Source organism: Rhinoraja longicauda, chromosome 25, assembly GCF_053455715.1.
Source record: "Rhinoraja longicauda isolate Sanriku21f chromosome 25, sRhiLon1.1, whole genome shotgun sequence".
NCBI classification, from domain to species: Eukaryota; Metazoa; Chordata; class Chondrichthyes; order Rajiformes; family Arhynchobatidae; genus Rhinoraja; species Rhinoraja longicauda.
In genome coordinates, this window is record NC_135977.1 from 30,736,879 (window position 1) to 30,763,442 (window position 26,564).

At 40.8% G+C, this 26,564-nt stretch overlaps 1 protein-coding gene across 1 annotated transcript; it reads right to left on the reverse strand.

Annotated features, from left to right (window-relative positions):
- Positions 1–1,733: 1,733 nt before the first annotated feature.
- Positions 1,734–26,538, reverse strand: spring1 (SREBF pathway regulator in golgi 1). Its single transcript, XM_078421750.1, has 5 exons — positions 26,334–26,538; positions 6,892–7,048; positions 6,515–6,666; positions 4,629–4,742; positions 1,734–3,198 (listed from the first exon to the last, which is right to left on the reverse strand). Exons 1-5 carry the CDS (start codon positions 26,442–26,444, stop codon positions 3,115–3,117), a joined length of 618 nt encoding a protein of 205 aa, XP_078277876.1. The 5' UTR covers positions 26,445–26,538; the 3' UTR covers positions 1,734–3,114.
- Between the last annotated feature and the right edge of the window lie 26 nt (positions 26,539–26,564).

Consider the following 26,564-nt stretch of genomic DNA (forward strand, 5'->3'; position numbering starts at 1 on the left):
AGAGGAGGTGTGTAGGAAGGAACTGCAGATGCTGGTTTAAACCAAAGATAGACACAAAATGCTGGAGTAACTCAGCAGGACAGGCAGCATTGGAGAGAAGGAATGGGTGATGTTTCGGGTCAAGACCCTTCTTCAGACTCGGGTCTCAACCCGAAGCGTCACCCATTCCTTCTCTCCAGAGATGCTCCCTGTCCTGCAATAGGTGGTGTTGAGTTGTTGGTCCTGGAGTTTGTTTGGAATTTATTACTTATGCCATTTAATTCAAAGAAGACAATGATTCAAATAGAAAGCATTTGATCAGGATGCATCACAGCAGTTTGGGAATAGCTCCATCCAGGACTGCAAGAAATTGCAGCGAATAGTGGACGCGGCCCAGACCATCACACAAACCATCCTCCCTTCTATTGACTCATTAAAACCTCACGCTGCCTCGGCAAGGCAAGCAACATAATTAATCAAGGACAAGTCGCAGCCTGGCCTCCACCCTCCCATCAGGCAAAAGATATAGAAGTGTGAAAATGCACCCTCCAAATTCAGGGACAGTTTCTTCCCAGCTGTGATCAGGCAACTGAATTATCCTACCACAACCAGAAAGCAGTCCTGAACTACTATCTACCTTATTGGTGATCCTTGGACTATCCTTGATCGAATTTTGCTGGCTTTACCTTGCACTAAACGTTATTCCCTTATCATGTTCTATATACTGTAAATGGCTCGATTGTAATCATGTATTGTATTTCAGCTGACTGGATAGCATGCGACAAAAGCTTTTCACTGTACCTCGGTACATGTGACAATAAACTAAACTGAACTGAACTGAAATGTGCTCATATTCTAACTTTGTTAATTGAAATTATTGGGTAGTGCATTTCTGGTGCAAAAAAACAATCAAAACTGCCCTGTACTTCCGTGTAAATTGGACGAACAGCACCTCAGATTTCGCTTGGACAGCTTACAACCCAGCGGTATGAATGGTGATTTATCTCATGTCAATTAAACCCTGCAACTTCTCCCTCCTCATAATATTCTCCTCCTCCTAAATATTTCATCCTCCTCCTAAATATTTCCTCACAGTAAAATTACTTAAAGGAACAAATTTCACCTCTGCCACATTGTTTGTACATTGTTTGGATATATGTTTGAATAAATAACCCCAAACACTGGAGGAAAATGACTTCGATTTACTAAAGCCTGGGAAAATGAAATACATACCCGGACACTGTGCCATGGGGGATGCTTCTCCATTGCAGATTTCACATTGGTTTGGTAATTTTCACTTTGCTGACTCTGTGGAGCAAAATAAGACACAATGGAAGCGGTAATCTTCCACTTCTAAGTATTCTACTTGCAAATCAGAGGCAGCGAGCATCATTCATACATTATTTGGTTTTAACTGCTGGACATTCAGGGGATTTTAAAATAAAAACACAATTGACCTTCGTTTGAATGTTGAGCGAGCAAACTTTTACTCACTTTTGGAAGAAAGCCCTATTTCGGAGTTCTGTCCTGGCCAACATAGGTCGCAATCTAACCAAGGATGTGTGACTGGTGGATTATATAATCCTTTCAGATTATGCCGCCTGCCTGAGATCTGAATGGAAGCTACCTGTCTCAAGTGAGGGGGGGGAATGCCTGTAGTCAGTAGGAAGCCAAGACACAAAATAATGAGTACGGTTGCAAGTTACTGATGTAAATTCGTATAATTGTCATTTAATTGGACATTATTCCATTGACATAAAAAATATGGTTATACATCTTGTAGTTACATTTCCATTTAATCGCATGCACAACTTAAATTAGATTACATAAATTAATAGAAACCTCAAATAGGAAATATAAAATAGAAGCACATGATTTATTCTAGCCCTCAGATTGATATTCTCTACCTCAGACATCTTTCATACATAAACATATAGAATAACAATTGTTCCATTTTAGTGTTTCCTTTTTACTAATCCTTTATAACCAGCACGTCTGCATAGAGACTCTTTCAAATAAAAAATAACGCCTTTCAACCTCAAACAATCAATGAAAATTCATCATTTTAAAATTGAGATTAGTACAACCAAAGGGCTTGTTTTTGTCTACAATTCCAAAGATTTACTTTATTCCAAAGATTGTCAGGAAACTCGAACAGGCTTTTTCCCCCCAATAGATTTTGTTTTTATCTATATTGTAGAAAATGTCCCTCTAGACTTTTGCTTAGTATTTCATTGATTAATGGGTTGTCACCTTGGGAGTGCTGACAATATCAATAGCATGGAAATATTACAAATGATCTTTAGTTTGTGCAAAATGAAGTACAATATCACAGAATGGAAACTTATCCCATGTTGCAAGCACTAAATGTTGTAATCATGCACAAAGAACTCAGCTACTGAAATTCTGTTATATTGACTTCAAATAAATTGAGTATCAGACACAGAATTCAATGCGCTTTCATTACCACAGTACAAGCTACCAATACTAACAAACACAAATCTCTAACCCCATGATAATATAGATGGTATACTGTCAACATACAATATTGCACAACAAGCAATATATTGATTATATTAATTGGTGGTATCCTAATATTAACAATGCCAGCACTCTCCATAGTTTGCATTCTGTACATCACTAAAACATTTCAACTTTGCTGCTTCAAATGTCACAGCTCACTCACCTCCACTATGCTAGTGTCCTTCATAATTTGGCAAGACTTAGTGACAAAGCAAGCAAGACGCCTGAACTGTTCATAAATCAAGTGTTGTGTACATCTTAATTTTGATAAACATATGCATATATTTACATATCTTGCACAGATTAATTTCCAAATATGCAAATAAACTGTAATTAGTGTAGCAGATGATTCTTTATTTACTGGCAGTAGTCTGCTCAGGCTGCAATGTTCAGCACAACACTAATTACAGATTTGGATTGATACTGTTTGGCATTTGGTTGCCTTGATTGCTGCAATCAAGGCAGTTCAAAAGCTACAACAAAATAAATATTAAATACTGATATAGAAAAGAAAGTTATTGTCATTTCTTATTTTAAGAAAATCTGTATTCCTTCCACAGTGAAAGTTTGCCCAAACAAAATATGCCTTAATTATAACTCCCATTTTATAGATTACAGCGGAAGTAGTTCTGGCAGATCTTCACCATAACAATACTTTGCAGCAGGATCTCGGTAGTTATTTTCATGCTGAACGCTCTATAAGGAGAAAAAATACGTTAGTTATACTGAAAAGGGAAAGCTTCAAGACATTGTCATCAAACTATAATTATTGAAGACTTTTGAAGCAGTGCAGTCCATGCCTCCAATTAGTGAAAATGTAAGCAGGTTGCAAGAATTAACATTGAAAGTAAAATAAGTGAAATTGTTTATTCTCACAGGCCATATTAATATTCAGCCAATGAATTAGTCAACTTCTGATCAGAAACTTTTGGAAACTATTCACATGACTTCTTTGGCCGTTGCTTGGGCTTGAGAATGACCAACTTGCACTCCAACATTTTGAGATGTGCATGAAATTTGTGCGTGATTTTCTTTAGTAAGGGATAGCCTGGGAAACTAACCACGGGCCTGATGGAACAAAGTCTTGGTACATTGGTGATGAGATGCAAGATCACTGATGACCAGGCTCTGTTACATGGACTCATCAGATGCATACATAGATTCACCCTGAGATGCATAACACCTGCACACACATTCCGACACAGACACTTGCAATCTTGCTCAAAATTGAGACTGCTCCTCCTCCTTAATCCATCTCTACTTCCATTTTCTCCTCCCTTCTAATCCCTCCTTTTCTCACTCCTTCTGTTCCCCTCCTCTTCCATCTGCAGTTTCACTTTTCTCTATCTCCCTCAACCATACTCTGTCTCACATAGGCTCATAACAGAAGCATGTTTTTCTAAGCTGAAGGGGCCTTGTGGTCAAGAGATCTCTTATTGTTTTTCAATATTTTTTGTTGCAATGTCGCTGAATGGTAATATTATCCTCGGTTTGCTCATGAACAACTCAAAAGGCACTCAATTGGGTAATAGCACATATAGAGAGGAGGAGTAACTCAGCAGGTCAGGCAGCATCTCAGGAGAGAAGGAATGGGTGACGTTTCGGGTCCAGACCCTTCTTCAGCATTTTGTGAATAAATACCTTCGATTTGTACCAGCATCTGCAGTTATTTTCCTACACTATAGAGAGGAGGAAATCATTTCTCTCGGAGAATAGGAATCTTTAAAATTTTCTACCTCAATTATTTGTCTTCCCAGAAATTGTGGCAGTGGGAGAATTCTATTAGGTTTCATCAGAAATATTACACTGTTTTCAACAGTCCTTGCTACACTTTCAGATTATTTCTTCAAAATATTTCACGTGTTGATATAATAAAATTAAACTATTCAGTGTATACAGACAACATTATGTTTCAAAACTAAATGCAGCCCTTTTGAAAGTTAGCCCTTTGTAACGTGAGGATAATATGCCAAATAAAGATTTTACTTACAGAATAACGATAAATTGAATTTGACAATTTATAATTATCTTAAAATATATAATGGTAATCATAATTAACATAGTATGCATCTGTAAAATGTATTTTTCTGATAAGTGCGGTCACCAGAAATCAATTGACTACATACCTGAGAAGATGTTCTGCACTTTGCCAGGCAGAGCTCAAAGTGGTCCTCAATTGCTGTAAACAGGTTTTGGAAAGCTTCTGCAGCCCTGTTTAGGAAACGCTCTAATACAGGTTGCTGAAAATGAGGAAACAACCAGATTGCAAATACAATTAGCAAAAAATATTTCAAAAACTATCCAGAAATAAAACAGCTTTATATTTGTATGACTAATTCAAGAAGAAATTTTACACATGACAGAACTTTCCAATAAAGCTCATCAAATTAGTACTGAAGGAAAGAGTTGTTCATGTAAATTCACTTAATGGATGAACTATTTAAATGAATGAAATATTTCCACTGTCTACTGCAAAAGTTTTGAAATGCAATTATGATTAAGTTGAAAATCCAAGTATTTTTCAACTGTGGCATTTACAAAACGATACTGTTTACAAAATAAACGCTAACTATTCAGCAAGCGTCATTGGAACAAATCACATGGAAACTGCTCTAATGCATGGACTTGCTGCCCGTTTCTCTGCCTCTCTGCACTTACCTGAGCCTGAAGAGCAGAGTCCTCATATTTGAGAGGCTTCCAGTGTAGTGTACAGAGCAATCCATGGGTAACATAAAATAGACACAAAATGCTGGAGTAACTCAGCAGGATAGGCAGCATCTCTGGAGAGAAGGAATGGGTGATGTTTTGGGTCGAGACCCTTCTTCAGAGCCTGTGTTTATAACCTTATGTCTATTTTTGGTTTAAACCACAATCTCTACTTCCTTCATAACCCGCTGAGTTACTCCAGTAATTTGTGTCTATCTTTGGTTTAAACAAGTATCTGCAGTTCCTTCCTACACATAAAACTAGATGATATAGGCTCTGGATGAGAGGAGGAAGATATTTGATGGCGACTTGAGGGGCAACATATTCACACAGAGCAAGGTGGGAATCTGGAACAAACTGCTAGAGTTCATAGCCTCAGAATTAAAGGATGTTCTTTTAGGAAGGAGATGAGAAGGACTTTCTTCAGTCAGAGGGTGATGAAACTGTGGAATTCTTTGCCACAGAAGGCTGTGGAGATAATGTTAGTGGACATATTTAAGGCAGAGATAGATAGATTCTTGATTGGTATGGGTGTCAGTTATGGGTGGAAGGCAGAAGAATGGGGTTAGGAGGGAGAGATAGATGAGCCATGATTGAATGGTAGAGTAGACGTGATGGGCCAAATGGCCTAATTCTACTCCTTTCACTTATGATCATATGATAATTATAACGTTTAAAGACATTGGGACAGATACGTCAATAGGAAGGATGTAGACGGATATGGACCAAACGCAGAACAGCTTAAGTACGCACCTTGGTCAGCAGAGATAAGTTGGGCTAAAGGCCCTGATTCTGTGCTGTATAACTACAAAGCAAGGCTTCTTCAGCAACCTTTTTTCATATCACCACAAAAGGTAAACTTTACTTCATAACTGATTTTTAAATGTTGAAACATTCAGTGGTTAACTCATAATTAGGGTGGCACGGTGGCTTAGCGGGAAAGCTACTCTGCCTTTCAGAGACCCGGGCTCGATCCTGACTACGGGTACCTGTCTGTATGGAGTCGTACGTTCTCCCCGTGTGGGTTTTCTCCGAGATCTTCAGTTTCCTCCCACACTCCAAAGTCAAACAGGTTTGTATGTTAATTGGCTTGGTATAAATATAAATTGTCCTTAGTGTGTGTAGGATAGTGTTGGAATGTAGGAATCGCTGGTTGGCAAGGACTCTGTGGGTCGAAGGGCCTGTTTCCGCACTGGATCTCTAAACCAAACTAATTGTATTGAGTTACGATTTTAATTATATACATCAGCATTCGGTATTCACAATCTAACAGATATCTATATCCTGAAATAAAACACTTACTCACCTTATTTGGCTGTAGGCAACAAGAAACACAGTACTCATACACACTGCAGCAGTCATTAGGCAAACAGGTGTCACATGCATGCAGTTTTGTGCTTGGTACATTTATACTGCAGCAGCCATTTACAAGCAAGTTCTTCCTCTCACATACATAACCTACAAAAAATAAGGATAAAAAGTAAATAATGTTAAATCTCTTAACACATTTTTGGTAATGCACAGCTAGAAAAAAAGCTGTTAATATGTTAATGAATATACATTATTCAGAAGATCAGTGTTTTAAAAAATCATAATAATTCATGCACATTCTGGTGTATTTACGAAAATGAGGAGGTGGACGCGACCAGCCCTTGGAAACCAGGTCCTGATGTGTTGTCTCACCTTGTTCATCTGTAATTAGCAGTTTACCCTGGACAGAATTTCGACATTGTGCATTTTGTCTGCTGCTGTTACCCAGGTTAAAACGCACTTTCCATACAATTCGCCGTTCAGGGCCTCGAAGCTGCAACAAATTTCGGTCGAGTACCGTTCTTTCCTCCTGAAGGGGCATTAAAAGAGAAGATACAAAAATATCATGACACTAAACATCAGTCACATTGGAAAAAGTATGATGTTTTTTCTCTTGAAGTGACTCAAATCATTGCATCATAATGAATTGAACTATTTTTGAAGTGTTATGATCAGTATAATAATGGGAATGCAAGAGCCAATTTGCGCACATCAATCTCTTTGATGAGATGAACAGTTTGAGGCACAAGCGTTAGACAACACACTGGGGGAAACCCTCTACTCTTTTCCAATAGTAGCAAGGGTTCTATTGCAACCATATGAAAGGGCCAAATAGAACTTCAGTTTAATATTTTATCTGATAAAACAGTTTCGCGCTCACTTCATGCTACCATGGAAATAATGAGCATGTCCTGAAGTGGAGCTTGAATCCATGGTCTAATACAAGAGCAGCTATCATTTCCTTTAAATCAATAAAAGAGAACCAAATCCATAAGTTACACCCACTGCCATCACATCAGCGCAGTTATAGACTAAATTTTCAGCTAAAGTTTATGCATTGATTTGAACTATTGTACCCATCAATAATAACCCTATGATTTTTTTTTTAACCAATTCTGTGAATCTTTTTTTTTTGGGGGTGGCAGGATTTAATTTCGCAAATCGGAATTTTTGTAATATATTACAAATTAAGCTACCATCATTATTTTGGTCAATTTAGTTCTACTTGCTTTACACAATGAAATGAACTGCTCAAAAATGCAAAAAAAATGTACATGGCTCTTGAATGGTTGTTTCACACACCACCAATGTGTTAACAACTCAATTAATTACCTGGACAGGATGTAGAATTTTTAACATCTGTTGCTTGTACAACAGATTATAAAAAATGCCATTATGAGTAAATGACAATTTTAATTAAAAATCTTTCTTAAATAGATGATTGAAAGACTCAACAGCTTTGGCTATTACTATTATTCATGTTTTACAAATGTTAGAGCACGAGATACATTAATTTTCACAAGTAATCTCAATGAAAATAAAATTCAGTGAGCAGATATTCACATTTCTGCCAGAATCTTTACTCTCGTGATTCAGTTATTTTCGCTATAAACACTTCATTTAAATATTATGACCTACATTTTAAGTGTACATTATCTACTAGATCATTCATTTCATAAAGGAGAAGCTTGTCTACTTTTGATGATGTTGCATTCAAATAAAAAGGGGCAATAAATCCAATCAAAATTTTGTAACAGAATCGCATTAAAAAGCTGGTCTTCAAGTTGTTGCTGCATGAACCTAAAATAACTAAAACCTGACTTCTAATTAATTTTACTGACTCCAATGGCTTAATCTTAAAACATCCACAGACCAAGATCGTCAATGTCATAATTCCAGCTGATGCTTCCAACCACTCTCATGGCAGTTAACTGGAAATAATACATGAGCTTGAGGAGAAAACTATTTGGCTGCATTATCCTCCCACCCACCTGCAGCCTGTCCCTTTTCACAAGCAGATGTGGCACAATAACAGATGCAAGAGTCTCATTAACAACATCTATAAAACCATTTCCAACTTTGACTGGATAGGTTAGTTTGCCTGCTTTTTTAAAAACTCATATTTTGCTTTGGGTATTTTCTCCCTGCTGACTCTCTCATTCAGAATAATTCCAAAATTATTTCTCTTTCTGTAAATCCATTGCTGCCAATTTGTCTGAAATCGCTAATTAAAGTTCAAAGTGAATGGATTTGTTCTTCAGACAATGACTCACCACACAAACTTCATGTCTCGTTTCATATAAAACAAACCTTTAATGAGTTCCCTTGCAAGAGTTAGGTTCACTGTAACAAGATTCAAATGATAACTATCTAGGGCCATTTGGAAAGATCTACTCCATAAATTATGTATTCTATTTGGAGAAGGAATTGCTAAGCCAAATCTCAGTGTTTCACTATTTTTAGAACATTTGTACACTAATATAATCAAATAAGTTAAACGTCTATCTGCCCATTTCGCAGCAAAGTTATTTTTGTTCTAGACCCAATCCTACATAATTCAATCTGACCAATGTAGTTTAGCAGGTCGGACAGCATCTCTGGAGAAAAGGAATAGGTGGCGTTTTGGGTCGAGACCCTTCTTCAGACATGACCCAAAACATCACCTATTCCTTTTCTCCAGACCCGCTGCCTGACCCGCTGAGTTACTCCAGCGCTTTGTGTCTATCTTCGGTTTAAACCAGCAGTTCCTCCCCACATACTTCAGTGTTGTTTTGCAGGTGTGCTGCAACATTAGAGGTTACTCTTTATACAAGATGTTATACCTTGGATGCAAACTCAGGAGGATTTTTTAAAAACGAATTGTTCTAATTAATGAATTTCTCCTGCTATCCTAACAAATATTTATCTCAAGCAACATTAAAAAGAAATAACATGCCAATAACCCTTGGTGCTATGTGAAATGTGCACATAAATTGGCTGCAGTACAAAAGCAGATCATTAACTGCAAAGTACTATGTCTTGAGGTCTCATACGACGCTAGAAAAATTCAAGTCCTTTCCTTAACATGGATCCTGCAGTGGTTAGTGACTTCACTACTTTACCTGACCGACAGTACACATGCACATGCAATCATAGAAAATAGGTGCAGGGGGAGGCCGTTCGGCCCTTGGATTCAATATGATCATGGCTGATCATCCAAAAACAGTTCCCCGTTCCTGCTTTCTCCCCATATCCCTTGATTATATTAGCCCTAAGAGTTATATCTAACTCTTTCTTGAATACATCCAGTGAATTGGCCTCCGCTGCCTTCTGTGGCAGAGAACGTCACAGATTCACAACTCTCTGGGTGAAAACATTTTTCCTCATTTCAGTCCTAAATGGCCTACCCTTATTCTTAAACTGTGACCCCTGGTTTTGGACTCCTCCCAAGATCGGGAACATTTTCCAGTGAATACAAGTCCAGTCGACCCATTCTTTCATGTCAGTCCTGCCATCCCGGGAATTAACCTGGTGAACCTACGCTGCACTCCCTCAATAGCAAGAGTGTCCTTCCTCAAACTAGGAGACCAAAACTGTACACAATACTCCAGGTGTGGAGTCTAATAGTCTCTACGTTACTCACACTTAATACTGTATTAATATCTTTAAAGAGCAGTTCCCAAAGAGGCTAAGTACATAATAATAACTAAGTAAGGAATATCAACAATAAGCCAGGTAATTTATTCTTTTTTTTGTTGTTTAGTTCTTCATAATGGCGGCTTGTCATTGAAACAAATATTGAAATGAAAAAAATAATATTAGTATATGACAGATTTCAAAGAATATATCACAATTTCAAACATTCGAACGATGTATTTTGACTTTAAACAATGTTTATTTCTCTGCACACAGGCCTTAAAACCATTCATAACCCCACGGCATTAATATATATATTTATATATATATATTAAAAATTGAATGTAACCTTAATGACTAAATAGTCTAATCTGCTTTATGTCTTAATGTATAAAATTGCTTCATCTAATGCTAATCTTAGCTACTAAATAATTTAGAGGTAATTTTGTGCCATGCTCATCTAAATTTTATCAATCAACAGATGTTGGAACAAACTGATCTTGCTGTTATTTATCTTACATGTCCAGGTAACGCAACAACGTGTGATATAAGCAATACTGGCAGTGGAAGATTTAAAAATAAACATCTGATTGACAGGTGGAGATTATTAAAAAAATCCTATTCGATTATTCCAATTGCATCGTCCCTGAGTGACTGAATTGAACAGTCAATTAAAAAAATTGCTATAAACACAGAACGATGCATTTGTTGCTGCTGTGCATTGTTGCTGCAGCGTCTGTGAGGGAAGGGGTTAATGACTTGAAAACATTATTTAACGATTGCAATTTGAAAAATAGCCCAAGATCAAGATTAGGAAAACATGGCATCAAGAATGAAATTGTTAACCATCTGCCAATTGCCACCTAAATTACTTGTTATTGCTACGGCCACAGTGTGTTAATGTGAGTGATAGATAGATAGATTTACTATGGCTCATTTCCAATAGCAACTAGTTTTTAAAAAAACACATTTAAATTATATAGAATCATATTTAGGGCATAGATTCACAAAATCTGGTGGCACGAGGGTGGTTGACCACTTTTTAAATTATTTCTATCAACTAAATTGCTGTATTTATTAATCTCACATTTACAGAACACAACTTTTAAAAGAGAGTATTCAGCTTTGTAAAATACTGCTCCATTTTGTGAAACTCTATTACCTCTTCTCGCTGGCTATTTCTAAAGAACAACCTTTAGAAATAATTGAGGGTCAACGATTTAACTGTGGGGCTTTTCTGTTAGAGTTGTTCCCATGATCTCTCCACACCCATACTCAAAATGCCTTGCATATGAATAGTACTTACAATACCGAAAGGGTCTGACATTATATTACAAAGGGGCTGAAGAAGACAAGAGGGACAAAGAAGAAAAGGTGCTTAAAATCTCAGTTCAAGTACAAGCTTAGTGAACAAAATATCTAGCCCTGATTTGGAAGTTATGGAAGATTGGCTGAACGATGGATTAATTTTTTTTTATAAAGATGACCATGAAGTAAAAAGCCAGACAGCTTCAGCCACGAAGTTCCAAGTATGCAAAATCTAGGCAGCAGTTTACTAAAGATAGACACAAAATCCTGGAGTAACTCAGCGGAACAGACAGCATCCCTGGATAGAAGGAATGGGTGACGCTTCAGGTGGAAACCCTTCTTCAGATTGAGTGTTAGGGGAGAGGGAGACACAGAGATAAAGAAGTGTAAAGTGTGAAACCAAGACATCAATGGGGACATAGATCATTGTTAGCTAGGAGAAGATGATAACGAAGCATACCAAGATAAAATTTAATTAGGGGAACAGTCAGACTGGTCGGAGAACTACAAAGGTGGAGGAATGGAGAGATGGAAAACAAGGAATACTTGAAGTTAGAGAAGTCAATATTCATACCGCTGGGGTGTAAACTGCCCAAGCGAAATAAAGCAAAGTAGGAAGGAACCAGCATCTGCAGTTTCTTCCTCCACACAGCAGTTTATTAAAGCTGGAGGAGCACAACCTGGCTCTGCACTGCACATGAGCGGTGTTTGGACCACAGCAAGAAGGTAGAGATTTGATCATTTAATTTTTTAATGGGACTCAGGAGATTTACCAACAAAATGAAAGTTTGGATAACATCTTAGGAGAGTATTTAAGGTTGTCTTTGTCCGTTCTGTTGAAAAGCTCAATCATCACAGTTTGTTCAGTTCCTTCAAATAAATACTTGGCAGGACCATCGAGTATGCAAAAAGATTTATTCAAGCATTTCAGATTGAGTGAAGTGGGGTGGAAGGTATACCATAGCACAGCTAGAGAGGGAAACATCATTGTCCTGGACTATTCTGTCATGAGCCTATCAAAGATGAATGGGACAAATTCCCATCCCACAGCCTTAAGAAAGGTTTAGCTTCCTTCATCTCCCACAACAGCAATACTTTTTAACGGTAAACTGATACTTTAATGTCACATGTTCCTAAGTACAGTGAAATGCTTTGTTTTGCATAAAACCCAGTAAAATCATACAGCCGACCTTACACAAGAACAGTACACAAGAATCGCCCATATCTGCTGCCGACAAAGTTAGAAAAAGTTAATCGAACAGCTTTATCTTCTGCTTGCAACGGCAAACCAGATACGAGGCTACAGTTCTCAAATCAGGTGTTGGTAAATTTTCATAGGTCCACTAGCAGCTCTCTCAATCACCACCATCCCCATGTTTTTGCTCCGGGTCCTTTCAGAACAATATCCAGGGTGGAAATGTTAAATACTAGATGAGAGGGGGAACATTTAAAGGAGATTTACGAGACAAGTTCTTTTTTGTAGAGAATTGTAGGTACATGGAATGTGCTGCCTGGAGAAGTGATGGAAGTAGAAACAATAGCAATATTTAAGATGCTTTTAGACAGGTACAGAAACAGGCAAAGAATAGAGGGAAGATAGACACAAAACGCTGGAGGAATTCAGCGGGACAGGCAACATCTCTGGATAGAAGAAATGGGTGACGTTTCGGGTCGAAACCCTTCTTCAGACTGGGGGTCAGGGGAAAGGGAAACGAGAGATATAAACAGAGAGATATAGAACAAAAGAATGAAAGATATGCAAAAAACTAACGATGGTAAAGGAAACAGGCCATTATTAGCTGTTTGATTGGTGAGAACGAGAAGCTGGTGTGACTTGGATGAGGAGGGATGGAGAGAGGGAATGTAGGGGTTATTTGAAGTTAGAGAAATTAATATTCATACCACTGGGTTGTAAGCTGCCCAAACAAAATATGAGATGCTGTTCCTCCAATTTGCATCTGGCCTCACTCTGACAATGGAGGAGGCCCAGGACAGAAAGGTCTGAATGGGAATGGGAATTAAAGTGTTTGGCAACCGGGACATCAAGTAGGTCCAGGCGGACTAAGCAAAGGTGTTGAGAGAAATGATCGCCCAGCCTACATTTGGTCTCGCCGATGTATAAGAGTCAACACCTTGAACAACAGATACAGTAGATGAGGTTGGAAGATGTGCAAGTGAACCTCTGCCTAACCGGAAAGGACTGTCGGGGTCCCTGGACAGAGTCGAGGGAAGAGATATAGGGATAGTTGTTACATCTCATGTGGCTGCAGGCGAAGGTACCTGGGGAGGGGGTGGTTTGGGTGGGAAGGGATGAGTTAACCAGGGAGTTGCGGATTGAACGATCTCTGCAGAAGGCAGAAAGGGGCGGAGAGGGAAGCTGTGACTAGTGGTGGGATCCCTTTGGAGGTGGCTAAAATGTCAGAGGATTGTGTTGTATGCGATGGCTGATGGGGTGAAAGGTAAGGACTCGGGGGACTCTGTCCCTGTTGCAACTCTGGGGAGGCGGAGAAAGGGTGGAGCTGCGGGATACCGAGGAGACACATGTGAGAGCCTCATCTATGATGGAAGAGGGGAACCCCCGTTCCCTGAAGAATAAGGACATCTCGGATAGAGGGTTCTATACCATGTGCAGGCCGATAAGATTAGTTTAAATTGGTTTCATGATTGACACGAACATTGTGGTCTGAAGTGTGTGTTCCGTGCTATACTGTTCTATGTTCCAATACAGGTGACGTGCTGAATCAACTATTCATTAATGCAAAAAGCTGCTCATAAATACCAGCGATTATTTAAATTTCCCAACACATTTGTCAGAGTGAGAAGCTAACACTCGTCTCCAGCACTGCATCCCCCAGGCACATGTCTGAAACTCGCATAGTGAATGGACTTTGTACAATGCAAACATCACCTCTTCTTTCTTTTGTTTGTGATATTTACCAATGCATTTAATAATAAACAGTAAATAAAAAGTAGATTCAGACTTCTTGATTAGATGCTGACTTTTCTCAATATTTTTCTTATTTTACCTCTGGGAAAACAGCCCAAACCCAGATGAACCATCTGAGTAGATTTCTTCAAGCAGGTATAAATCACTCTCCTGTTGCCTGAAACCAAACTATTTATTCTTTAGCGCAAGGTCCTGCAGAAATATAGCTCAAACCCACGAGTACCACGTTACTCACAGTTAGACACAAAATGCTGGAGTAACTAAGCGGGACAGGCAGCATCTCTGGGGAGAAGGAATGGGTGGCGTTTCGGGTCGAGACCCATCTCGGGACTTGCCTGCGCCTCCATCTTTTACCTCGTGGATTCCAGCTCCGGTTCCAGACATCCCAGTTCAGATCCAACCCAGAACTCCTCTCCAGAGATGCTGCCTATCCCGCTGATTTACTCCAGCATTTTGTGTCGACCTTCGATTTAAACCAGCATCTGCAGTTCTTTCCACCACATTACTCAAACCTAACTGCTGCCATCCACAGGCAAATTGTTCCCTTTCCCTGCAGCAAAGGAAATAATGTAGGAATTAGATCATCTTGGTGCATATTTAACCCTATACCATTCAAAGTTGATCATAAACATAATTGCTCAGTTCCTGCTGCAGCATCGACTGCCATCAGTAACGCACTATCCTGCATTTCCAATACTTAAGACATGCTGGGCTGGATCATGCTGGCTGTCATCGGCAGTTCCAGTCAATCCGGCCGAATTCCGCCCCGGCCTTGTGAACCCTCAGCCGTCTGAAGAAGTCTCGAACCAAAACGTCAGCCATTCCTTCTCTCCAGAGATGCTGCCTGTCCCGCTGAGTTACTCCAGCATTTTGTGTCTATCTCCAGCCTTATGCAAACGTATGAGCGCACCTGGAGTACTGTGTGCAGTTTTGGTCTCCAAATTTGAGGAAGGATATTCTTGCTATTGAGGGCGTGCAGCGTAGGTTTACTAGGTTAATTCCCGGAGTGGCGGGACTGTCGTATGTTGAAAGACTGGAGCGACTAGGCTTGTATACACTGGAATTTAGAAGGATGAGAGGGGATCTTATCGAAACATATAAGATTATTAAGGGGTTGGACACGTTAGAGGCAGGAAACATGTTCACAATGTTGGGAGAGTCCAAAACCAGGGGCCACAGTTTAAGAATAAGGGGTAGGCCATTGAGAACAGAGATGAGGAAAAACTTGTTCAGTCAGAGAGTTGTGAATCTGTGGAATTCTCTGCCTCAGAGGGCATTGGAGGCCAATTCTCCAAATGCATTCAAGAGTTAGATAGGGCTCTTAAGGATAGCGGAGTCAGGGGGTATGGGGAGAAGGCAGGAATAGGGTACTGATTGTGAATGATCAGCCATGATCACATTGAATGGTGATGCTGGCTCGAAGGGCCGAATGGCCTACTCCTGCACCTATTGTCTATTGTATGGTAAAATCCAGTGTTCTGGGACTTGGCGACAGATTTTGCCTCCCCGTAGCACAGCTCTGCCTTGCTACAATTCCCCAGCATTAAAGGATAGGAACTTTATCTCCACTGATAGCAAAGGGCTTTTCGGGCACAATATGTGAAGCTCATGGGAAGGCATCGCTTTTTTAAAAAAAAGCTTTTATTCATATTTGAATTATTTTGAGGTGTTCTGAATTTATAATTTACTGTGTTTAATAATGATTTCCTTTATTTATGTCAAGTTAATCATTTTTAAATCTCTCTGAATGCTGGCTCAACCATGCAGAACAAGCTGCAGTGTGTATAGTACAGCTTTGGTAAGATAAGTATTATAAGAAGATAACTGCAGATGCTGGTACAAATCGAAGGTTTTTATTCACAAAATGCTAGAGTAACTCAGCAGGTCAGGCAGCATCTCGGGAGAAAAGGAATGGGTGACGTTTCGGGTCGAGACCCTTCTTCAGACTGAAGTCCGGGCTTGTAGCAACAGTAGGTGCGATTACAGGCAGCCTTTCTCCGATATTGCTTCAGGAACATGGAACCAATGTTCTCAATTTCTCCGTCCATATTTTGCTTCCACAAATTCCCAAAGATCTGAATCATGGCTCCAGACTCACTTTTTCTTAATTAAAAATATGTTCACATCCAAACTCTTTCGATATTTTTAAGGCAGATATAGATAGAATTTTGATTAGTATCGGTGTCAGTTGTTATGGGGAGAAGGCAGGAGAATGGGGTTAGGAGGGAAAGATAAATCAGCCATGATTGAATGGCGGAGAAGACTTGATGGACCGAATGACCTAATTTTACCATCACTTATGACCTTATTGAATCGCACTGAATTCAATGGATAACCAGATCATGCTTTAAACAATATCCTCCATGAACATACCATGCTCACTGGCAGAGTTTATTGATTCATATATCATTTCTCTTTGCAATGCCAGAAATAATTTTTACTATTCTTAAATATAGTTCTGCTCAACAGAAAATTTCCATCCTTGTTTCTTAATTTTTTTTTTTTAAACAAGGCCTGTACCGAGGTACAGTGAAAAGCTTTGCTTTGCATGCCATCCAAACAGATCAGATATACTATACATATATACAATCAAGTCAAACTCAATTACAATAGATAGAACAAAAGGGAAGATGCAGAATACAGTTCTTAGCATTTTGACCCAAAATATCACCTATTCCTTTCTTCCAGAGATGCTGCCTGACCCGCTGAGTTAATCCAGCATTTTGTGTCTATTTTGGGCATTAGTTCTATAGATCAAGTCCAATGTCCACAATGGGGAACCGGTGAATCAGACAGTACCCCAGTTTATGGAAGGACCATTCAGAAGCCTAATAACACAGGGGATGGTGCTGTTCCTGTGTCTGATCGTTCGCACTTTCAAGCTTTCATACCTTCTGCCTTACGGGAGCTTGAGACATTAATGAATTATTTTGCTTCGCAGCTTTGTTTTACTTGAGAGAGAATGATTTTCCCTGATATTAAAACCCTACTCTTTATCTGAGGAATATAATTTTAGTTTTTGGAAAATTGCTGAATGTAGATTGACACCCACATTTTCTCTATTAGAATCATGACTACAGTACTTTGGCTGTGATAACCAGACGGATTCCTGAACCCTGGTTTAACTAAAGTTGAGAAGATTCAATTGAATTTCACAAAATACTGATCGGGCTCGAGAGGCTCGAGGATGTTTTCCCTGGCCCAGAATGAGGTGCCACAGCCTCAGATTACAGGGCTAGACGATTGAGATGAAGAGAAATTTCTTCACTCTGAGTTGTGAACCTGTAGCATTTTCTAACACAGAGGGGTGATGAGGCCATGTCACTTAATATATTTAAGGAGAAGGTAAATAAATTATTCTGTCATTCTGCTGTTGCTTGAGAAATGCTGTAACTGGAATTTGGCAGGATTATTAGGCAATAAAACTGAATCTTAACACATTGTTTTTGTCACATTGCTCTGAAATAACAAAATCAACCTGCATTAAGATAGATGTGGAAATAAAAGAGGTTGTGATGTAGATCTTATTCTTAAATGAATGGAATAAGTTTATGGTTAGGAATTCCAAGCTGGATGATCTGGACACCAGAAAATAAGGCTACATAATAATGGGGAAAAGACAGTACGTAGGGGCTGCACAAAGAAAGACCGTTGTATACGACGAACACCAAGGAGTTGCAATAACAACAAAATGTAAATATCAAGCAAGTCAGACATCACCTAAGAAGAGAGAGAATTAATGGCTTTTCATCAGGACTATGAATAGTTACAAATCAATGTTTTAAGTTGCAAAGAAGGCGGTGGTAAGCATTGGGGACAGCTGGATAGAACATAGGAAATGTACATGTGAGAAGAGAGACAAAGTTGGAATGAATAACACAAAAAGTGGTGGTACTGACTGAGAGGGGTTGATAAAGGCTTGTTAATCACCGCTGATTGAAAGGTATTTACCACTCTCCCCACCTTCCCACTAATGTAGTGTCATGTGGTCGACCCTCTATTTTGTCTGCAACTTGAAACATATCAATGTCAAACTTTCACATACTGATGGGAAGTCTTTGACCTGAAATCACTATTTCTCTTTCCATAGATACACCTACCTCTGTGTAATTTCAGCATTTGTGTCTTTCATTTCAGACTGCTATGATTTAAATTTTAATTTTAAGTGACTTTGAAGTGCAATTGCTACTGTTACATAGTATAAATAAAACCCTGGCATGCTAGAAACACTATGGAAATACTGCAGCATCTGTGGAAAGAGAAACATTTTTAGACAATAGACAATAGGTGCAGGAGTAGGCCATTCAGCCCTTCGAGCCAGCACCGCCATTCAATGCGATCATGGCTGATCACTATCAATCAGTACCCCGTTCCTGCCTTCTCCCCATACCCCCTCACTCCGCTATCCTTAAGAGCTCTATCCAGCTCTCTCTTGAAAGCATCCAACGAACTGGCCTCCACTGCCTTCTGAGGCAGAGAATTCCACACCTTCACCACCCTCTGACTGAAAAAGTTCTTCCTCATCTCCGTTCTAAATGGCCTACCCCTTATTCTCAAACTGTGGCCCCTTGTTCTGGACTCCCCCAACATTGGGAACATGTTATCTGCCTCTTTTTTGGAGTTTTTTACGTTTTTATTTCAGATTCCCAGCATCTGCACTATTTTTGATATTCATTCAGTTAAATACTGAACACAGGAGCATGTTTGTAAACAGGAGAGACGCAAAATGCTGGAGTAATTCAGCGGGTCAGGCAACATCTCTGGAGAAAAGGAATAGGTGACGTTTCGGATCGAGTCCCTTCAGCAGACTCATGCTAAACAGGATGATATCATCAGGGTTGGTTCAGAGAAAAACAGACAAAACACCACATAAACTAGCTCTGGTTCATATCAGGCCTTGATCACCAGAATAAAATGCAGTTGATCACCAGAATAAATTGTAAGGACAGAAGTTTAACAAACAATTCAAAGGTGCAGTATTCCTTTCATTTTGTATTGAATTGTCAAACTAGATTTTGTTCCAAATCCTGGATTAGAACATGAGCTACACATTTTTTGACATTCGAAGGGTTGAAGAGCTTTTAGACTTTAGAGATACAGTGTGGAAACAGGCACTTCGGCCTATTGAGCCGGCTCTGACCAGTGATCATATTTTACACTAACCTACACACACTACGGACAATTTTTACAATTTACCGATATCAATTGACCTACAAATATGTACATCCTTGAAGTGTGGGAGGATCACCTGGAGAAAACTGCACCCGCAGTCAGGATCGAACACGGGTCTCTGACGCTGTGTGACACCAACTCTACCATTGCACCACTGTGCCGCTCAATTTGTTAATGCAATAATCTTTTAATTTTTGCCAACACCTTTACCATCCCAAACTGCATCACCGCACACTTGCTCGGGTTAAACTCCATCCGCTACTTCGCGGCCCATCTCTGCAGCTGGTCTATATTCCGCTGTATCATCTGACAGCATTCCTCACTGTCTGCAACTCCTCCAATGTTGGTGTCGTCAGCAAACAAACTCACCAACTCATCTAGGTCATATATCACAAACAGCACATCCTAGCACAGATCCCTGCGGAACTTCCCCCGTTAACTCAGTCCCTCTTCATACACTACTTTTTTCACCCCAAAACCAGGACAAGATTCCTCGTCCTCATATTCCACTTCCCCATCCTTTATACTCAAAAGATATCCTCCACAAGTTCAAACATCTCCATGAACAGCAACATCTTTGCTTCTCCTCACCTTTCAAGATTTCAATTTGCACATTTTCAGTTGTGCATTCTTGAAAGCTCTGATTCGTTCTTCCTCCTCCACCATTACAGTTCCATTCCCCGTGCAATCACAAGGGATATTATCTTCTTCCTCCATTACAATCAGGGCCTTAAACACTCTTTCCAAGTGAGGCAACGAATGACTTGAACAGTAAACCCTCATTATAGCAGACCATAGGGGGAGGAATGGTGTCCGTTATTGCCGATTGTCCATTATAACCGAGTAATGGAGTTGAAACAAAGAACTGCAGATGATGGTGAAAGTACAAAAGAACACAAAGTGCTGGAGTAACTCAGCACATCAGGCAGCATTGCAGGAGGACATGGATAGGTGACATCGCGATCTTTCTTCCAACTGAATCGGTCTGCTGAATTGCTTCAGCACTGTGTTGTTTCATCTTTAAACTAGGTACTGACACCGCAAGTCTGCACCAGCAACCCCTTCACTGGTTCATGCAGATGTTGTTGAGGCTCCCATTATAGCGCTTGGGGATAGCCTTTCTTCAGGCCGCTGCCAAGGACAGGACACGCTCGTTACCATGGGGCTCTCTCCCCTCTCAGCTGCTGCCGCTTCCAAGGTGGAATGTGTCGATGACTCTAGGGAAGAGGAAGTGGGGGGAGAGGCGGCCGAGTGTGGACAGAGCAAGTGGGAGTGGGGGAAGTCACATGGTGACCGAGCGCATCCTGTTGGTGGCAGCGCCCTGAAGAAAGGGGTTACACCGTGAGCCACAACAGCAGCGTCACCAGATTGTGCGGTGGGTGAATAAGGACTCACTGGTGAACCTTGCGAGTCGGGGGTGGGGTCGGAAGCCGGGGTTCTAATGGAGGGAGCCAGGGAGACGGTGTGAGCCAGGGGTGGGATCGACGGGTCCATCCGCTATATTTAAAATCTGTTATAAAGGGGTCTGTTAAAATGGTTTACCGTATTTATTTCAGTTTAGCATTCTGAACAATGGGGTGACTAAATGCAGATTGAGTGACTGTTTTGCAAAGCAACTCTGGTTGTCCAGCATGATCTGAATCCTCCAGTTGTCTGTTACTTTAATTCTCCATCTCACTCCCATACTTAACTCTCAGTCTTTGCCTCCTATACTATTCCAGCAAAGTTCAACACAAGTTCAAGGAACAGTGCATTTACCAACAGGGCACATTGCAGCCATCTGGATTCAACCTCAAGCTCGACAATCTGCATTGCCAGTATTTATTTTTCTGATTTCCAGCATTCAGTCCACCAACCTATGGTCACATGTCCTCAAGAAAGAGTCACTTATTGTTCCCATAAGTGTAATGTTAAAAACGTCCATTCAACAAGTTTGTCAGCCAATCTCTCCTTAAGCTCCCTCTCTGCATCTTAGAGCTTTATATCTCTAAATATTCCCAGTTCTGATGCAAGGGAAGCAACTTTTCTTCCTTCAAAGGCACTGGCTGACCTAAGTATTTCCAGCATGTTTATATTCTCACCTTGTGACCACATGGGTTTTCTCCGGGTGCTCTAGTTTCCTCTTACATTCCAAAGACGAGCAGGTTTCTAGGTTAATTGGCTTCTGTAAATTGTCCCTAGTGTGTAGGATGCAAAACTGGGATAACATAGAATTATTGTACGGATTGATGGTTAGCGTGCACACTATATCTCTAAACTAAATTAGAATCATGTTTGGTCTGAGTCTTCTCAATAAACTACTTGTCTAGTTCAAAATTCTAGAGCTGTCAATGTTGATAAAGTATTAAGAATGATGAAAATGAAACATACTTATCTTGAAAGCTGACTTTGTCAATCACCTGTGACTGACTGGTCATGCTATTTAAACAGAACACCACAAGTAAAACCACCCATCACCTTTTCCGTCCATCTTATCCCAAAACCAAATCACTGTATTACGCTCCCCAAGCTACACAAATCTAAAAATGTTCCTTTCTGATTGTGTTGGGGGAATCTTACACCAGTACAGCACAGGATGGGGCCTTTGGGCCCACAAAGTTAGAAACATAGAAAAATAGGTGCAGGAGTAGGCCATTCAGCCCTTCAAGCCAACAATAGGATAATGGCTGATCATCTAAAATCAGTACCCCGTTCCTGCCTTTTCCCCATCTCCCTCGATTGCTTTAGTCCCAAGAGCTAAATCTAACTCTCTCTTGTAAACATCCAGTGAATTGGCCTCCACTACTTTTAGCCCCAAGAGCTAAATCTCTCTCTTGAAAACATCCAGTGAATTGGCCTCCGCTGCCTTCTGTACCAAACGTGATACCTAGCTAAACTGATCTCATTTGTCTATACATGATCCATATCCCTCTATTACTTGCACTTCCATACGCCCATCTAAAAGCTTCTTAAATGCCACTATCGTATCTGCCTCTTCCACCACCCTTGGCATTGTGCTCCTGGCCCCCTTCACTGTGTAAAAGACTAGCCCCGCAAAACTTACCCCCTCTCACCTTATTGCTATGCCCTCTAATGCTGGACAGTTCCATCCTGGGAGAAAGGTTTTGACTGCCTACACTAACAATTATGCCACTCACAATTTTACATACTTCTATCAAGTCTCCCCTCAACCTCCAACGTTCCAGAGAAAACAATCCAAGTCTATCCAACGTCTCCCTGTAGCTGAAACCTTCTAATCCAGGCAGCATTCTGTTAAAGCTTCTCTGCACCCTCTCCAAAGCTTCCACATCTTTCCTGTATTGCGGCGGCCAGAAATGCATGCAACACTCCAAATGTGACCTAACCAAAACCCTATTGAGCTGCATCACGATTTCCCGACTCTTATATTCAATGCCACTAGCAAGTAAGTGAAGCATACCATGCCTTCTTTACCATCCAATCTACTTGAACTTTAGTGAGCCATGAACCTGGACTCCAAGATATTGCACACACTCCAACTCTCTTTCTCTCCCTTTTTGCACAATGTGTCCACGGTATCGTGAATGTATTTTGTCAAGCACAGCAGGAATAGTAGTGGGCCATTCAGCCTTTCAAGACGGCAGCCTCATTAAGATCAAGGTTAATCCTCGCACACTTCATGTTTTCTCATTTATCCCTCAAATCCAATATCTTCCAAAATATCTGACTCTAAAATACATTTTAAAAAATAACCATTCACAGTTTTCAATAGCCATAGAAGTTCAATGGTCCACAATTGTCTGAGTGAAGAAAGTCTTACTGTCTCAGTTCTAAATGGCTAAACTTTTATCTTCAGGCCTCTGTGCTCCCTCTCACGCCACCGGGAGTACTCGAAACCCATTCTACTCCACTGCACCTGAGATTGTTGGAATCTATGATGAGATAGGATTCACTGAATTCAAGTTATCAGCAATGTTATTAATCCTTAAAATTTATATGAAAGCTATGCTGTACAAGACAAGATTGGCCTCCAACAATTTAGAAGATAGCACTCAACTGTATCATGAAAACCACAAGAAACATTCATGACATTTGCAGGCAGCATTTCATGTGAATGTGAAAACCATCATTTTATAATAAGCTCTGGGAGATAGGAAAACCAGTTGTCAATGAAAAATTGCATAAGAACATAACAAACACGTGCAGCAGTAAGCCTTTTACAGCAGATCGAGCACGCTCTGTATTCAGGGCAGGGCAGATCCAAGTTGGTCACAGCACCGCTCTTCCTTCTCTCACACCCCAAGACTCTCTCATAAACTGCCTCTTGGTGTAAAGAATTCCAAAGATTCACAATCCTCAGAGAAGTCTCCTACTCACCTCTAGCTGAAATGGGTAATCTCATCTTCTGAAATCATGCTCACTAGTTCTAAATACCCCAGGATGGGAATATCATTCCCCGAGGACCAATCCTCTCGATCCCATTACACTGTGTGTCAATAAGACGACCTTTAATTCTTCAATACACAAATGAGTTATAGGCCCAAGCTGATCAAAACCTTACTTCAGACAGCAACTCATTCATCCCTCAAATCAACCTACAGAACTTTCTCAGAGATCCCCCCCAGTGGAAGTCCCTCCTAAAATGTGGCAGCTGGGCCGGCTGAGGCGGACAATCTCGACTTCATTGGGACTTCCCCACCGATCAATGAATCGGATTTATTCCAGCGGCCGAGGGTCTAGAACTCTGGCCCGGCCAGAGCTGGCAAATCTGTTCCCATAGCCAACCACCGAGGATAACTTTATGGACCGATATCCCAGCTCCACAGTTGCCTAGGCGAACCGTTCCAGTTCTGTTGGACTCCTCTCTGAAGCCGTTTCCTCTGTTGGTCCACTAAAACAGAGAGTCCTGCAAGGCTCTGAAACCAAGGATGCCGGAAAATTGGAGGTGGACTTTACTCCAAAAATGGTCTCAGCAGCATGCGGAAAAGGTGCATGACAACAATATGACTTTTGAATTCTAATATCTGTGCAATGACGCCACCATTCTGTTAGGCGTCCAAATTACTCGCTGTACCTAATAAAACAAAAAGGCTGGTGATACTCAGCAGTGTCAGGCATCATCCATGGAAAGAAAGGCCAAGCGACGTTTCGGATGATGGAGCTGGGAGGGGGTAAGGGAGAGGCGAGGAAGACTGTAGAGAAAAGCCTGGCCAGTGATGTTGATGCTATTATTTGCCAGGCTTTTCCCCACCCCCACCTTTCTCTTCAAGCTTTCTCTCTCACCCCCCCCCCCCCCCCCCCCCGCCCCGTCATACCAATAGTCTGAAGTGTCCAACCGAAAACATTGTTTATCCATTCCCTCCAAGGATATTGCCTGAGCCACTGAGTTCCACCAGCTTGTTTTTTTGCTCAGGTTTCCAGTATCTGCAGATTCTGTGTCTCCCCTTTATTGCTAAACTTGCCTGCTTTTTGTGTTTCATGTACAAGCACACCCAGATCCCTGTGCAACACAATATTTTGTTGTCTCACACCATTTAATTAATAATTTGTTTTTTGATTCTTCCTCCCAAAGTATATAGTCTCAGATTTTCCACATTATATTCCATCTGCCAACTTCATGCTCACTAAACCTTCCTGGAGAATCCTGGAAGATTCCTGGAGAATTCAACAGAGTAGACTTGATGTGCCAAAGGGCCTAATTCTACTCCTCTTACTTATGACCTTATGACTGTTTTCTGTTGGTCATTCCCTCATGCATGTCATCAATCCTATGCTCTCATCCTTCAACCACAATTCACCCACAATTTGTTTTTAACAAATTACAAAGACCGCTAGCAAATTGTCAAACACAATTTCCCTCTGATAAAACTCCTTGATTGGCTTATACTTTAAAATGCCCTGTTTTTACCTCCTCGATAATGGATTTTCGCAATTTCCCAGATAGTTGTTAAGCGAACTAACTGCTGTTTTCTCTCCCTCCTATGCAACCTCTCCAGACTCCAGGTGGTTCACAGCCACTTCCTTTGAGATCCTAAGATGCAGACCATGAAGGGACTTAGCAGCCTTTAGCCCTGTTAGTTTGTCTAGGACCTTCAACATCTCAGCTTCCTGGAATAGATAAAGGAATCATGCTGAGATTCCAAGTGTACATCCCAGATAGCAGTTGTAAGCCAGATCAACAAAAAGTTATATTTTCATGTCATCATTAGTACTACTTCGAAAAATATTTCAGTACCAGTTGATTCTTATCTTCCATAAACTGAAGCCCTAAATTTAAAAAAATTAGGTCCAAAGGAAACTAACAAGGTTTAATGATCAGTATCTGGGAGGAACAACCCAAAAGGATGGAGGTGGGGAAAGTTGGAAACTTGTGACCACTTGCAGCTCAGATGGGGTGAAAGATGACGGGCTGGTTAAACCAGGTAGGGAAGGTACAGTGGCCTCACTTCTCTCTAGATATATGTGTAAGGGAGGAACAGTAGCCTCACCTCTCTGGATATATGATGGGGGGGGGGGGGGGATCACCTGTCACTGTGTGGATGGGGAGGGAGGTTCAGTGGTCTCACCTGCCACTTGTCACATGAGGTGTAAGGTGCAGTGGCCTCACATGTCTCTGGACACATTGGGGAGTTATAGTGGCCTCAGCTGTCTCTGTATAGATGGGAGAGGTACAGCAGCTTCACCTGACTCTGGGTGGGTGGGGAAGGAAGGAAAGTATAATGGCCTCAGCTGTTCTAGACACATTGGGGAGGGAGGTACAGTGGCCTCGCCAGTCACTGGGTGTATTGGGGGGTGTCGGGTGCACTGGCCTCACCTGTCTCAAAGTGCTCCGCAAGAAATAGACGAGCGAGAGACCGAAGACCAGGGCGAGGACCCAGCGTTTCCTCAGCACCTTGCGCCACACCATAGAGATGCAGTGCACCATCAGGCAGCCAATGCCCGAGACAAAGCGCTGCTACCGGCCCCAACACATCCCGTCCCGTGCCCGGTCAACGATGCACGATAGTCGGCCGACCCCCTCACTGCGCGCCCCCGACTCCGCCCC

Coding starts and splice junctions, on each gene's coding strand:
- spring1 (XM_078421750.1), bottom strand. CDS start 26,444: ATGGTGCACTGCATCTCTATGGTGTGGCGCAAGGTGCTGAGGAAACGC. Junction 6,667..6,891: donor GCTAATTACAGATGAACAAG/GTGAGACAACAC, acceptor TATTTTTTGTAG/GTTATGTATGTGAGAGGAAG. Junction 4,743..6,514: donor GTTGCCTACAGCCAAATAAG/GTGAGTAAGTGT, acceptor CCTCATTTTCAG/CAACCTGTATTAGAGCGTTT.